This window comes from Nestor notabilis, unplaced genomic scaffold, assembly GCF_000696875.1.
Source record: "Nestor notabilis isolate BGI_N333 unplaced genomic scaffold, ASM69687v1 scaffold12740, whole genome shotgun sequence".
In the NCBI taxonomy this organism is placed as follows: domain Eukaryota; kingdom Metazoa; phylum Chordata; class Aves; order Psittaciformes; family Psittacidae; genus Nestor; species Nestor notabilis.
Window position 1 is genome coordinate 1 of NW_009912513.1, and position 14,168 is coordinate 14,168.

The 14,168-nt window shown below is 47.1% G+C and overlaps 1 protein-coding gene across 1 annotated transcript in view; it reads left to right on the forward strand.

Annotated features, from left to right (window-relative positions):
• The first annotated feature begins 541 nt into the window (after positions 1 to 541).
• The window catches only part of UBE3B (ubiquitin protein ligase E3B), a 17,959-nt gene continuing 4,332 nt past the window's right edge, over positions 542 to 14,168 (forward strand). Inside the window, exons 1-21 of the mRNA XM_010019814.1 lie at positions 542 to 756; positions 849 to 969; positions 2,239 to 2,298; positions 2,686 to 2,790; positions 2,884 to 2,980; positions 3,485 to 3,570; positions 4,241 to 4,323; positions 4,442 to 4,547; positions 5,037 to 5,157; positions 5,808 to 5,985; positions 6,363 to 6,532; positions 7,019 to 7,186; positions 7,965 to 8,136; positions 8,715 to 8,833; positions 9,484 to 9,598; positions 10,009 to 10,108; positions 10,597 to 10,716; positions 11,057 to 11,233; positions 11,325 to 11,435; positions 11,867 to 12,004; positions 12,404 to 12,469. Of these exons, the coding sequence (XP_010018116.1) occupies positions 590 to 756; positions 849 to 969; positions 2,239 to 2,298; positions 2,686 to 2,790; positions 2,884 to 2,980; positions 3,485 to 3,570; positions 4,241 to 4,323; positions 4,442 to 4,547; positions 5,037 to 5,157; positions 5,808 to 5,985; positions 6,363 to 6,532; positions 7,019 to 7,186; positions 7,965 to 8,136; positions 8,715 to 8,833; positions 9,484 to 9,598; positions 10,009 to 10,108; positions 10,597 to 10,716; positions 11,057 to 11,233; positions 11,325 to 11,435; positions 11,867 to 12,004; positions 12,404 to 12,469 (2,580 nt within the window). The 5' untranslated portion in view covers positions 542 to 589. The remainder of the gene's footprint in view (positions 757 to 848; positions 970 to 2,238; positions 2,299 to 2,685; positions 2,791 to 2,883; positions 2,981 to 3,484; positions 3,571 to 4,240; positions 4,324 to 4,441; positions 4,548 to 5,036; positions 5,158 to 5,807; positions 5,986 to 6,362; positions 6,533 to 7,018; positions 7,187 to 7,964; positions 8,137 to 8,714; positions 8,834 to 9,483; positions 9,599 to 10,008; positions 10,109 to 10,596; positions 10,717 to 11,056; positions 11,234 to 11,324; positions 11,436 to 11,866; positions 12,005 to 12,403; positions 12,470 to 14,168) is intronic.

Here is a 14,168-nt window from a genome sequence, read left to right on the forward strand (position 1 = left end):
GTATTTAGGGGTCAGAAGGACTTGGACCTGCAAAGGTAAAGGCTAAACCCCCAAATCATCCGCAGGTAATGCGCTTCTCTGGGCAGGAGCTGCCTGAGGCCAGCGGGTGAGCACCATGTTCGTGTGTAAATGACTATCAGACACCTCTTCTGAAGGAGTAAGCCCTCAGGTGAGTTTGTTGTTGAGGATTTATAAAGCCCTTGTTGTTTCTGTGCATTTTACCTTGTTGAGTGGCAATAAAGGAGCTCCCGAGCATCAGCAAAGGGGAGCTGCAGCGCAGGGAGCGGAACACAATGACACCCCATTCGTTTATCCTTTTTCCCTTAAAATCTGCTTGTCTGCAATAGGTTGTGGCTTTGCTGGAGTGATTCTGAGCTCGTCGTCTGTGCGTTGTTGCAGTCCCATTGCCAAGTAACCGTGGCTTTCCTGGGCTGTGTTCTGTGTCGTTGGGTTCCCCCCTTCCCCTACTTCAGTGTCAGCTGCAGGTAGTTCAGGAGGAGCAAAGGATTGCCCCTGCTTGCTTTGTCTGCTCTGCGGCGGGTTCCCAGGTGTTTTCTGCAATGATCCCTTGTTCCCTTAATGTCAGGTGATGAACATGTTCAGTGCGAGCCAGTCCTCCAAAGCCCAGTTCCTTGACAAAGCGCGCCAGGCCCGGGAGGAGCGGCGGGAGCTGAAGGAGAGGGAACGTGCTGCAGTGCTGGTGCAGGCTCTGGTCAGGAGATTCCTCTGTCGGTGCCGCCTGCAGAGGGAGATAAGGTGTGTGGAATTCTCCCTTCCTCCCTTAGCTCCTGCCTGGAGAGCTGTGCTTGGTTGTACCTACTGACGCTCGTTATTCCTCTCTTCGGTAGGAGAGAAGTGGAGGATTTCTTTGGGGCAAATGAATCTGGCTCAAGTAAAAGAAGTGCTCTTTCTGTCTTCAGAATTGCTAGGAAGCTGCTGTTTGTATTTAATCACAAAGAGGACAAAGAGGTAAGGCTGCTCCTCTGACGTGCTTTTCTTCCATGGAGGCCATACTTAAACACATTAACTATGTTTAGTTAGTTTTCTAGCGATCATTTAGGTTCCTGTGTTGTGTTTTGGCTTCAGAAATGTGATCTCTGTCTCCTGGTCCTTCTGGGAGAGATCTGCCTGTAGGAATGAAACACAAGAACCCTTGAATTTTTCAGTAGCAGTTCCCTGTTCAGGGTGTAGTTTAACAGATGCTCTTCCTGGTGAGGCTCCTGAGGTGCCAACCTCAATAACTGAGCAGCTTCCTGATTTTGTCAGCTCCCCAGGCAGGTGCATTGTGGCCAGTCACAAAGAGCTCTCCTGGCACAGTGCAGTGTGTTGGCTGTTTGTGTTGCAGCTGCTTTCCTGACCATGCCCTGAATTGTGGTTTCAGAGTGAAGCCCTTTGCCATGGAGTCTATGAAATAATAATGAGGGGAATTTTAAGGAAAACGGTTGGAAAAGGAAAGGCTGTAGTTAAATTGCAGCAGCAGTGGATGACTTCTTTAATCTCTGTTCCCTCAAACTCCTGTTGATGGGGCAAGTGCTGCAAATGCACTTTTCTCTATGTACAGCATCAAAAAGAGATGTGTGTGTTACATACAACTCTTTTAAGTGCCTGGCACCCATCTGGAGTTCTGCAATACAGAAATTGGGTGTGCTGCTGAAAAATCCCTGCTCTACTTCCTCTTCTCCTTCCCCTTCCCTCAACCCAGTCCCTTGCTGGGTTGAGGCCTAGACTGTGCTTGTTTCCACTCTATTTCTGGATGCTGCTCTTTATTAGGATCACCACAGCAGCCAATTCTGTAGCTCTTCATAACTTGCAAGCATGGGGCAAATACAGCTGGACTGAAATAACCATTAAGGAGTTGTGGGTGTGATCACTGAGTTCTGTTCAGAGCTGTGATGGTCAGGAGTTTGGAACATGCTGCTGCACTCGTTAGCATGAAGCTGTTGTAGCTAAACCCTGACAGGAAGATGCTTTTCCTGGCTTCAGCCCATGCTGTTGAGGGAGGCAGTGTTAGAGGGATGGCTGAGAAGTTCCTCCTGTTGATGAGCACTGTGTGCAAGGAGGGCCCTCTTCTGCGTAGCTGTAAGTGTGGTGTGTCGATGTGCTCCTGGGGAATGTGTTTGGAACTTATGTGGTTTTGATACAGAGGTATCTTACTCCCTCTGCTGAGCTGTTCCTTGTGCTGTTCCAGAATAGCCCATCCTGTAGTTAGAGCTAATGCCACTTGTTCTTTTCCCCCAGAGATTTGAAAAGCTGTGCCGTTGTATTCTGAACAGTATGGATGCTGAGAATGAGCCCAAGGTCAGCAGGATGGGGTGGGTTGGATGGTTGGTTGGGGGTGGGAGGGTTGGTTGGGCTTTCTTAATTCTATGTGTGGGGATTTAGGTTGGTGATGCCTGAGTTTTTAGCTTTTGAAAGCCCCTGAGCACTGCTGACATTCCCTGGTGAAAGCTGGGACAAGACCTGTAGTGTTCCTCTGGCACTTCCACTCTGTACTGCTACAGGAGTTAAAGGGCAGTTTCTTCCTGTGGTGGATGGTGTGCTTTGACCAGTGAATACTGGGGAGAGAAATAACTTGGTGCTGCTGCTGGGGTCAGCAGATTTGTTACAAAGCTTCCAAGTAATGTCTTCTGCCAATCTCTAGCACAAATACCAGTGTTGCTCCCATTTGTATCCTGCCCTCCTCAGGTGTGGTATGTGTCCCTGGCACTCTCCAAGGATCTTACACTCCTATGGATCAAACAGATCAAAGACATCTTGTGGTTTTGCTGTGAATTTCTCAAGCAGCTTAAGGTAAGGAATATTTTCTCTGTGTTTTGCACGCTGCATTTCACAGCTTGGCACAAAGCTCATTTGATTTATTAACACTGGTGTTTGTTATCACAGCCTGACATCCTACAAGACTCCAGACTGGTCAATTTGCACCTCACAATGCTTGTCACCTTCACAGACACTTCCACGTGGAAAATCCTTCGGGGCAAAGGTTGGTGCATCCAATTCAATGCTTTAAGCCACTGATTTGGGACCTGCTGCTAAAATCTACCAAAAGCTGTTTCTGCACCTTGCTTTCTCGCTGTGCTTGCTGCAGAGATTCATTGTGCTTCTTACACAAAGCCCAGAAGGGGCAGCAAGGATTCCCTTGAGACTAGACAGGCTGTTCCCCTTAGAACAGCAACAGTTAAACAACATTTTTATAATGCTTCAAAATCCCACACACAAGAAGTGTTCAGAGATGCTGGAATGTGCTTTTAGCACTGGGGTTTTGTAGGAAATACCCATAGAAAAGGTAGACAGTTACAGTGAGGAAATGAGACTCTTGCACCTTAATCAAGACTTGATGTGAAATGCTGCTGAAATGGTGGGTTTGCATATAAGGGACTTTGTGCAGGAAGGGCTTATGGAATAACAAACTGATTTAGAATGTGTAAAGAAGTAAAGAGTGGGGCTGTGATGCTGGTTTAGTAACATCACTGCTTTAACCCATAAGGTGAAACCCTGAGGCCTGCCATGAACCACATCTGTGCAAACATCATGGGACATCTGAACCAGAAGGGATTTTACTCTGTGCTGCAGGTCAGTCTTGGGCTGATACAGTTCTGTCTTCTCTTCATGCAAAACAAGCCCCAGCCCTGTGCTGTGGTCCTTGTTCTGAGGAAGGTGATCTCTGTGGTGGTGAGTCCTGGTTTGGAACACTGGTAATTTGTGTGTGGACGTAGCTTTCTTCAAAGCAGTTGAGCAGAGTCTCTCCACTTGAAACAAATACACTGTGTCCTTTTTGCCACTGCTGCTGAATCAAGCCCTACTTAATCATCTCTAATGAGACAGACAGGAAGGGGTCTTGAATATTTTCCCAAACTTTGCTGCTGCCATATTGTATGGATTTGGGTTATTTACTGTTCTGCTGGGGAAAGGAGCTGGTGGCATTTTTCTTCATCTTTTCAATGAGAATTATCTTAGCACGCAGCTGTGAGCCCTGCCTGTTCATTTGTAAAGGCCTGGGGACCCTCTGACTACAGGTCTTAGAGAAATAAGTACTGCAGAGTGTCTGATTCCATTGCACTTTCTCTGTTCTGCTCTTAATAACCTGAAGCTCTTGTAGTTCTGACTTGTATTAACTGGGTTTTCGGTTGTTTTGGTGGTATTCTTTTTCTCTGCTCTGAAAATGTCTTTCAGAAGTAATCATAAGCTTTTTTCTGAGGGAGTTTATGGGGTTTTTAATTATTTTTACTATTTTAATTTCCAGATTTTGCTGACTAATGGCTTGGCAAGATCCAGACCTTCCCTGTCCAAAGGCTCTTTAACTGCCATCTTCTCTCTCGCACTGCGGTAAGGCAGCCAGAGCTGCTTGGGATGATATACAGCCAAAGTTGTCTTTATTGTGCTTTTGGAAGACTTCTCATGGCTTGGTCAGGTTACTTGCACTGAAGTATTTTTCTCTCTGTAGCCCTGTGGTCGCTGCACAGTTTTCAGACAATCTGCTGAGGTCGTTTCTGATCCATATCATGTCTGTGCCTGCTATAATGACTCATCTTGCTACTCTAACACCTGAGGTAAGTGGGTGATGTGGTAGCACCAGACTCCACTGAATATCACGGAAGGTCGTTTGTTGTTCCATTTTATCAGCTCTTGGAACACAGCACTGGCATTTCTGTTTGCCAGTTTCAGCTCTCTGTTGTGGGAGCACTTGATCCAGATAACTTCCGTGGTGTTAGAAACCCAGAGTTATTGGTGCCAGTGGGTGATGGACTGAACTGCCCTAGAACAAATAAGTGGCTAAAATAAGGCACATTTTGTGCCACATGGGCATTGTGTAGACAGCTGCAAGCATCTGTCTACAACTAGAATATGGCCTGTTCACCTGCAAAGTGTTTTATTTCCTAGACCAGCTTCATGCCTAGACCAGCACTCCCTTCAGTGCTACAGTCTCAACTTGCTGCTTTCTTTGGAAAGAAGGGACAATCCAACTTGCTGCTGGCAGATGAGGTGTGGTTCTTTGTGGTGCTTCTCAGCCTCACTGGCAGTTGAATTCTGTCTTCCAGCGCCTGGTGGTGATAGAATCCCATGAGCTTTTCCGCAAGTTCATCCTGTTTTTAAGTCGGGAAGCACAATGCCGAGATGTCTGCGTGTGCTTAGAGGGGAGTCACACTCTGTGTTTGTTAGGTAAGCACCCTAACACTTCTTTTTGCTGTGCTTGGAATAAAGTGTTGAGTCAGATCATCTTTCTCCATGGATCAGAGCTGCCTCCAAATCATCTGGGGTTTTTTATCCTTATTCAGATAGTTTCTTAATAGTAACTGAGGTATATTTCTGGGATACTGCAAACATGGTTTAAGGCCCTTACTAATGGAAGAAGAGCCAGAGACTTGCTCTTGTATACATGTCATCATGCCTAAACTGTGTATTACCTCTGCTAGCTTTCCACTTGGACCATGAGAAAGTCTCGTAGCGCAGCAGACTGGAATGTCACTTCCCTAATAGACATGCTACTGAAGTATTTTAAGTTCACGTTGCTGTAAAAGTAACTAGAGGAACAGCTGGAACTCTGGAATAACCATAGATTGTCTGTAGCTTTATAGTACTTTGTAGAAGGTGCTGGTGGGATGCAGGTGGACAAAGTAACCTACCACCTTAGAGGTTGATGTGTGCTGGAAATGGCTTGCTGCGGGGTAGCCTTTAGTAGCCATTCTTCACAGAAGTCCTCTTCTGGGCTTGGAAAAGGCTTTGAGTTCATTTTGTCTGTTATGTCTGTGAGCACTGTCCTGCAGCATCTGTTCCTCTTTTAAATCTTGCTGTGCTGGTCATTCCTCCAGGGAATCTTGTGTTCCTGGGCTCCTTGAATGATAAAGTCCTTGAGGAGGAGACAGCTCACTTTGTGGGTGTGCTCATTCACATGCTCTCCTACTGCCAGAAGTATGTTTCACAAAAGAAATCCAACCTCACCCACTGGCATCCTGTTCTGGGCTGGTTTTCACAGACTGTGGATTATGGGTGAGTGAGGAGGACCTCGTGGTGATCCATGATTAAGCCTCTCTTTGTGTCTGTCTTCTTTTTATGCTGCAATGTGGTTTATGTTTTGAGGTGAACAGTGTGACCCTTATTATTCAGAATCATTTCTCAGATATTTCAAGTTATATATATGAAATCTGCAGAATATAAACTGCTGCATTCATACACAGAGTATTAGATGAGGAAAATCATTTAGTGTACACACGATATGGGACCTGTATATCAGGTCTCCTTATGAGGACCAGCTGTAGGGAGGGTACATGCTCCATTTTGGCTGCGAGCTGAATGTATCACAGTATCACTGGCTGGTGTTTTATTCCAGCCTGCCTTCTAACATGGCTCTCTGACTTGTCTTTCAGATTGAATGAGTCCATGCCTCTGCTGACAAAGCAACTGCAGCATCTCTGGGGAGTCCATATGATCCGCATCCTCTTCTGTGATGTGCTCAGCAAGAAACTGCTGGAGAATCAGGAAATAGCTCAGCTGCCAACACAGCCCATTTCCCCTCAGAACAGCCTTCCTATGAAGAGTGAGTTCTGGAGGGTTACCTCTCTGTGTGTGTGTGTCTACATGTGCCTTTCTCTCTCCCAGACTCGGAGGCTTTGACTTCTCCACTTATGCTAAAAGCTTTGAGTAATTACTTGCAGCAGCTGCTGCTGCTTAGGTGGAGATCTGATCTCTCCTACTTGTAATTCCTGCTCGGAATGCCTGTGTGACCTGGGGCGAATCTCTCTTTGGTGCTTATTTTAGCAGGGTTTTTTATTCTTTCTCAAGTAGCTGAAGTGCTTTCTGCATAACTCAGTACTTCCCAGGGCAAGGTGGGAGGCCAGCTTCCCAGGTGAAAAGCAAGGTGAAGCTGCCTCGTGTTGCTCTACAGTGGTCTGCCAGAAAAGACCACCAAAACCTACTGTCTCCGGAGTGACCCAGCCTGCCAAAATCCATTTGATTGCAGGGCTGTCAAGTGGCTGAGTATAAGTGGTTTTGAAGAGCACTTCTCCTGTGATTCTCTCCTCAGATCTGTTCAAAAGAGCTTTCCAGAAGTCAGCATCTGTCCGCAACATTCTCAAGCCTGTTGGAGGCAAGCGGGTGGACTCTGCTGAGGTGCAGAAGGTGTGCAGCATCTGTGTGCTGTACCAGACCACTCTCACAACGCTGACACAGATCCGCCTGCAGATCCTCACAGGTCAGGGCCCATCAGTGCTTTTCAAATCACTTCAAATATGAAAAAAATAGGGGTTTCTTATTAAATTCTGTTGACTTGTTGGTAGTTTTATTACTGACAACACTTTATTGACTGCTGGGTGGAAGGCTTGTTCCACCCTGGATCATACATCTGATCAATAACATTCATCACTTCTTTATCAAGCATTAACTCTCCAGAATACAAATTGAAGCAAGTTTTCCTGTAATGAAACCTTGCTTACTCCATCTCAAACTTAAGACCGAGGCAGTGTTTTCGAGAAGCCTGGCAATATCCATCTTTGTGGTGGAAACACTGAATGCTTTCATACATCTTGAGGACAAATTACCTGTCTTAGGAATGGATGGAGGGGGAGATAAGCACTGCTTTGGTCTAGTGGCTAGAGCAGAGGGATGAGCACAGAGCCTTGGTTGCTTTGTCTGTGGCTATAGTGGTGACCACGGGTACAGTGTTGTTCTTTGTGTTCTCATCTCTAAGATGGCTCTAATAGTAACTGGATCACAGGAATTAATTCTCTTCTGAACTTGCAGAACAGCAAAAAGGGTTTCAAATGTGCAAACTAATTGCTGGTTAAAAGCTTTTTTTCTGCTTCCCTGGGGATTGAGCATCTCCTGTTAATGCAGACAGGCTTGGGAGCCAAGCGTGATGCTTATGTTCCCAAAGTGTTGCTTTGCAAAAGGATCTTCAAGCTCCAACTCACGTTGGTCTCTCCAGGCCTGCATGAACAAGCTTTACTGAACTGTGCTTTATGTTTTTCTAGGTCTCACCTACCTGGATGATCTGTTGCCCAAATTATGGGCCTTTATTTGTGAGCTGGGCCCTCAGGGTGGGTTGAAACTCTTCTTGGAGTGCTTGAATAACGATACGGAAGAATCCAAGAGGCTGCTGGCCATGTTGATGCTCTTCTGTGACTGCTCCCGCCACCTCATCACGTAGGTAGCAAGCTGAGGGTGCTCTCTAGGTCTGTAACATGAAGCTGTTTTGTTCCTAGAGTTCCAAGGGGAATAGTTAAGGTGTTGCTGCCTTCCCATAAAGATAACCAGGCACTTTGATGAGTCCAGATAAGCTTTGAGGGGAAAATGTTATAATACTGCTGCAGGAAAGCTCCCCAGCTTATGAGCTTCTCTTTACAACTCCTTTCCTGTCTCACTCATAGACTTACCCAACACAAAGGATGGGAGAAGGGGTGGAAAGTTGCCATTGCTGCTCAGTAGAGACAGTTTTCTTAGCTTGAATAATGCAAATGTTTTCCTGGGGATGAGTGCATAGGTCCTTTTAACTAAGGAATAGTTGCTTTGCTTCTATCTCTGACCTTTCATGCTGTCTTCTGTTGGGATCAGGTATCGATCAGAATCAGCAAATACAGGTTAGTTGTTTATGACTTTAGGTCCTCATGGGTGTCAGTTGTCATAGAAATAAGAGCTGATGCTGAAGGATAATGGGCCTTTATGAAAATTTCAAAAGGGAATTCAATTTACACTTGTGCATTTGCATGTGTTTTCTCCGGCAGGATTCTGGATGACATAGAGGTCTATGAAGAGCAGATTTCCTTCAAACTGGAAGAGCTTGTTACCATCTCGTCTTTCCTGAATTCCTTTGTATTTAAGATGATCTGGGATGGAATTGTAGGTAAGTTCTTTTAGTAGCTCAAGTTGATGTTACTTGATGTTAGAACAAGAAGTGACGTTAACTTTGGAATTTGAAGCTTCTGCTAATTATTACTTTGCACAAAAGCCATACTGCATTGTGTGACATGAGAACATGCCCAGGCTTTTGATCTCCAGATGCCACTGTCCTGCTTGGCACCAAACACAGTGCACTTTTCCATTTCCAATAAGAATTTGTGTACCAGACACGATGGGTATGTTGTTTTGTGCCAGAGGCTAAGTTTAGCATGGCTGGGCCATGTGTTGGGCAAGAATAATACAGTGCTTTGCCAAAGCAGAGTGGGCTTGCTCAGGTCTCTGTAGATACTTGTGTTGACCTATCTGCTGTTATAATCTGGGTACAGCTGAAATCTGGTAATTAAATGAGAGAGTCCATTTCTGTTGTGATGGCTCAGTTGGAGCTGGCTGAGGTGCCTTTGATGTGGCTAAGATCAAAGAAGAGCCTGTCTGTCTTCAGGGAGGCACAAAATCTCCTCCTAACCTCTGAAGGCGGTGGAGGTTAGGAGGGCTACACTGGTGCTGTTAGTGTGGGGCAGACGATGAACGTGTTGCTCGTGGACACTCCTGTTACCTAGGCTGCCTGGCCATTGCTGCTTTGTTCCTTTTGTTCAGAGAATGCCAGAGGGGAGACCCTGGAGCTGTTTCACTCTGTCCATGGCTGGCTCATGGTCCTGTATGAAAGGGACTGTCGCAGGCGATTTGCTCCCGAGGATCACTGGTTACGCAAGTAAGTGTCCAGCTCCAGGCATGGATCCTGTGCAGCTGTGGGCTTGTCCCACTGCACCGGCTCCCCTGAGGTGGCTGGTTTGGGATCACGTCCTTTAAATTGAGTGCCTCTTGTTCTGCCCATGAGATCAGGGTCAGAACTGCTCCCTGCGTTTGCATGTCAGGACACCCGTCCTATTGGGCTTCCCTTCTGTGGTGTAAGGATTAGCTGCTGCTCGTGGAAAGTGGTGCGTTGAAAACTGACTCAGCACCTAACAGCTTGAGTGTCTCTGGCCTTTTAGATGTGTACACCTGAACACTTACGTTGTGTCTGAAATCACTAGAGGTTTCCTCTCTCTCCCACCCCCAGCTGTTTATACCACACCTGAGCATTTCTCAGGGATCTCTGAATCTGTGCCTTTCTTTGTAAAGGGACCTCAAACCCAGTGTGCTCTTCCAGGAGCTGGACAAGGACAAGAAACGAGCCCAGCTGCTCCTGCAGTACATCCCACATGTCATTCCCCACAAGAACGTGAGTGGGGCAGGGGGAGAGGATGGAGGGCTGAGAAGCCAGTGACCTGGGTGGCCTGGGGTAGAAGGGATGTGTGTCTTGAGCATTTCATGACATGGAGCTTGTGATTTAAATGCCAATTGAACGAAAGTCTTCTCCTCTAATCTGTCTTAATTTCTCATTGAGAGAGAGCTTATTTGTGTGGGGGCACCTGCATAGACTCCTCCAGCTGTGCATGATGTGGCAAGTGCCTTAGATGAGAGATTTTTATGTGGTGATAGGAAAGGTGCTTTTGTTCTCAGTGCTGTCAGTACCCTGTCCCTCCCAAAGCAGAGCTTCAAGGATTTCTTGGCCCCACTGGGGAACAAGGAGGCAGATCCCACTGTTCAGGGGAGTAGGTGGCATCGTTGGGCCTTGCTGGGAACAGGACAACCAAGAGCTAGTTGAGGAGCTGCTGCACTGCAGGGTAAGGGTCCTGGATGAAGACTTACATTTGTTTTCTTCTTAAGAGGGTGCTGCTTTTCCGGAACATGGTGACAAAGGAGAAGGAGAAGCTTGGGCTGGTTGAAACCAGCTCCGCGTCGCCTCACGTCACACACATCACTATCCGCCGCTCACGAATGCTGGAGGTGGGTGACCTGGCTTGCAAAGCCACCCAGTGAGCCAGTAACTTGGCCTGGCAAGAATATGGGGTGTGAATATGTTGTTACCTTCTCTGTGGGTGTTGAGGGACCCAGTGCCAGTTCTGTCTGCTTTTGGGTGAAGTGATGGTACAGGATGATGGACCTTGGTTCAGATCAGCCTGCTGCAAACCTGGAGTTCTGACTAGGAAGAAAGCTGTGCTGTTTGAACACAAAATACAATGGGAAATGCAGATTGCTGTGGTTTATGTGTCTCTGCTGCATGACTGTGAGGGTGTTTCACATGTCTCCCTGTGTGATTGTCCTCTGGCTCCTCTGGTCCATGTAGGATGGATACGAACAGCTACGGCAGCTTTCCCAGAACGCCATGAAGGGGGTGATCAGAGTGAAGTTTGTGAATGACCTGGGAGTCGATGAGGCTGGGATTGACCAAGATGGGGTCTTCAAAGAGTTTCTGGAAGAGATAATTAAAAAAGTGTTTGACCCTGCACTCAATCTGTTCAAGGTACGATGCAGGGCTGCAGATGCTGACCACAATGACCCACTGCAGGCAGAAACAGGCTGGCTCACTGTGTGTTACCTCTGTTTGTGTGCAGACAACCAGTGGTGATGAGAGGCTGTATCCATCCCCAACATCCTACATCCACGAGAACTACCTACAGCTCTTTGAGTTTGTGGGGAAGATGCTTGGGAAGGCTGTGTATGAGGTGAGCTGAAGGTGCCATATCAGGCTGTTGTCACTGTTGGTACAGCGCTGTTCAGGTGCACTTCTGTGACGGTGCCCTTTGCCTTTGAAAGCATCCGTCTGATGTTTGGGGAGGTGTGTTACTGAAGAGGTGAGTTTGTAAAATGACCTGGATAAAGACACTGATGGTGGAGCAATCTGGCACTTAACTCGGGCATGGATTAAAAATCCATTACCCTCTCCATGTAAGGTAGTTCTTTTAAAGGAAACATGGAGTTCCCCTGTCCACTAAAATCCACTAATGAATGGATTTTAGGAGGATGTGGTTTTCTTGGCTGATTTCAGTGTCTTGCATCTTTGCACTTGTCCCACAATGCGTGATCTGCCTGCAGGCCTCCAAAGATGCTGCACAGAACAGGCGGGACCTTACCTGTGCATTCTTCCTGTCTGTAGGGAATAGTTGTGGATGTACCATTTGCTTCCTTCTTCTTGAGTCAGCTACTTGGGCACCACCACAGTGTCTTCTACAGCTCCGTGGATGAACTTCCCTCCCTGGACTCCGAGTTCTATAAGAATCTCACTTCAATTAAGGTTGGAGCATTACTTCTCCTGTTGTTCAACTCCCTTATCCCTGGCTGCTGCTAGAAATACTACATTTGCAAATGACTTTGGGGTACTGATCATCTTTAAAAACACCCTGGAAGTAACTGGTGATTCTGAAGCAGGTTGGCAGGTGGTTCTCCTGTGTTTTTCCCAGGGGAAACAGGGATGAGAAAGGAGTCTGAAGGTGTAAACCTGGAACTGGCAGTCAGGAAATCCCAAGTTTTAGCCTCAGTTCTTGTGCAATCTCCTCATAACCTCGAGCAACTCCTGTGTTTGCTATGCTTTGGTGCCTTGTGCCTGCTGGGGATCACCAGAGGAAGAGTAATACAAAGATGCAGAGTTGCTGCTGCTAAACACTGACCTTCTTTCCCTTTGTTGTTCCTCCAGCGTTACGATGGTGATATCAGTGACCTGGGCTTAACGCTGTCCTACGATGAAGATGTGATGGGTCAGGTAGGTTTTTATTCAGTGACTGCTTGGACCAGTGTTCCAAACACAAAGGAGACAAACTACTACAGCTATTATTCTCTGCTGAGCTTTCTGAGAGCTGGTCTTGAGCATCTAAAGTCAGGCAGCCTGTCCAAGCTCATGCTGCCTTGTGCTTTTTACTTTGCTGCTTGTGTTTCTGAGTCTGGTGGATGCTCTGTGTGGCCCATCTGAACACGAGTCCTGAGGGGACTGACTAATAAATGACCTTGTGTTTGATCGTGCTCAGGGCTGAGCTCTGTGTTCCTTTTACACAAAAAAAGCCTGTGCTGAAAGGCTGGCTCAGCTTCAGAGGTTCTCTGAACTCAGCCACGGGGTTCTGTGACTTCGTTCAGTATCAGGCTGTGGGCAGAGAACAGCTATTTCCACAAAAGAGGCTGCCCTCTGACCCTTAATTTTTCTACTGCCAGGCTTTTTTCCTTTCTACTTGAAAAACATTGTTTTGTGCTTTCCCTGCATAACTGCTTTTCCCCTCTTTCAAAGAGAATAATCTCTGTGAGGAGGGAGAAATCCCTTGTCTTCAAACGTAGCCGTTTCTGTCAGAGAAACTTGAAGCGTGTCAGGAGGTCTCTTGGCCTTGAGAAGAAAAGAAAAGGCTGTTTGTGAGTCCCTTATGAAGGCTTGAAGGTACCTGGTTGCTTGAGCCCTGGGTGCTGTGATGCTCTGTGTAAATAGCTGGAAAATATGGATAGGTAACAAAAAATGCCTTTGCTGTCTGTGTATGCTGCTGTTGCTGCAGGTTCTGTGGGGAGACCCCAGCTAGTGCTCAGCCCGGGCACTGTTAGCAGTGTAAATCCAGTGGCACAGAGCTCAGAGACCACCAAGTCACGAGTGTTTATCTGGGTCAGCTTGGCCTTGAGACCTTTGCATGCTGCAGTTCCTTATTGCTAAGCTGGTTACTTTGGACTTAGCTTACATCCAATAGCAGTAGCAGTGTAAATGCACCTGCAAAGCTGTGAGGGTGAGTGGGAAGGCAAGGAAGTTCTGCTACAGCCCTGCTGTGCACGAGTGGGAGGTTGCATCTACTGCACAGTGGGCTCAGCACCTTGCTGCTCGCTCAGGATTGCTGAGGTTTGAGCTTTGTGGGTCTTTCCACCTGAAAAAGAAAGGTGGGAAACAGCAGAGCACTCATTTCCCTTGTGCTTTGGCCATGCTGAGAGAGCCAAGTGGGGTAACCCTGTGGTTCCTCAATGAACTGACCTGTGCTAAGTCGCCTTCTGACCTTGGCAGTCACCTGGAGCTGAAGCATAGAGGCCACTGTAATACATGAATAATGACTTTCCACCTCTTGCTGTTGGTGCAAAGATGAGCCATGGCTCTGCTGCTGTATCAAGCACCAAGAGGGTCCCTGCTGCTGCCTCTGAGCAGTGCTGAGCACCAGCCCTTGTCTGGCAGGGCAGGGACAGGATGCTTCCCAGCTGTCTCACTTCCTGAATGCTCTCTGCTTCATGCCTCGAGTTCCCAGTTTGAGGGACAGTGAACTCCAGGGAGCTCTGTCACTCAGTGGCCCCAGATGAGACCTGTGGAGCAGACAGCTTTGGATTGTGCTGTTAGACTGAGCTATGCAAAGGCTCTGAGCTTGTTCAGCCTCTGGATTCTGGGATTGTGACAGTCCCCCAGGGCTCTTTGAATTGATTTGTGTGCGGTTCCGCAGTGATGGATCAGA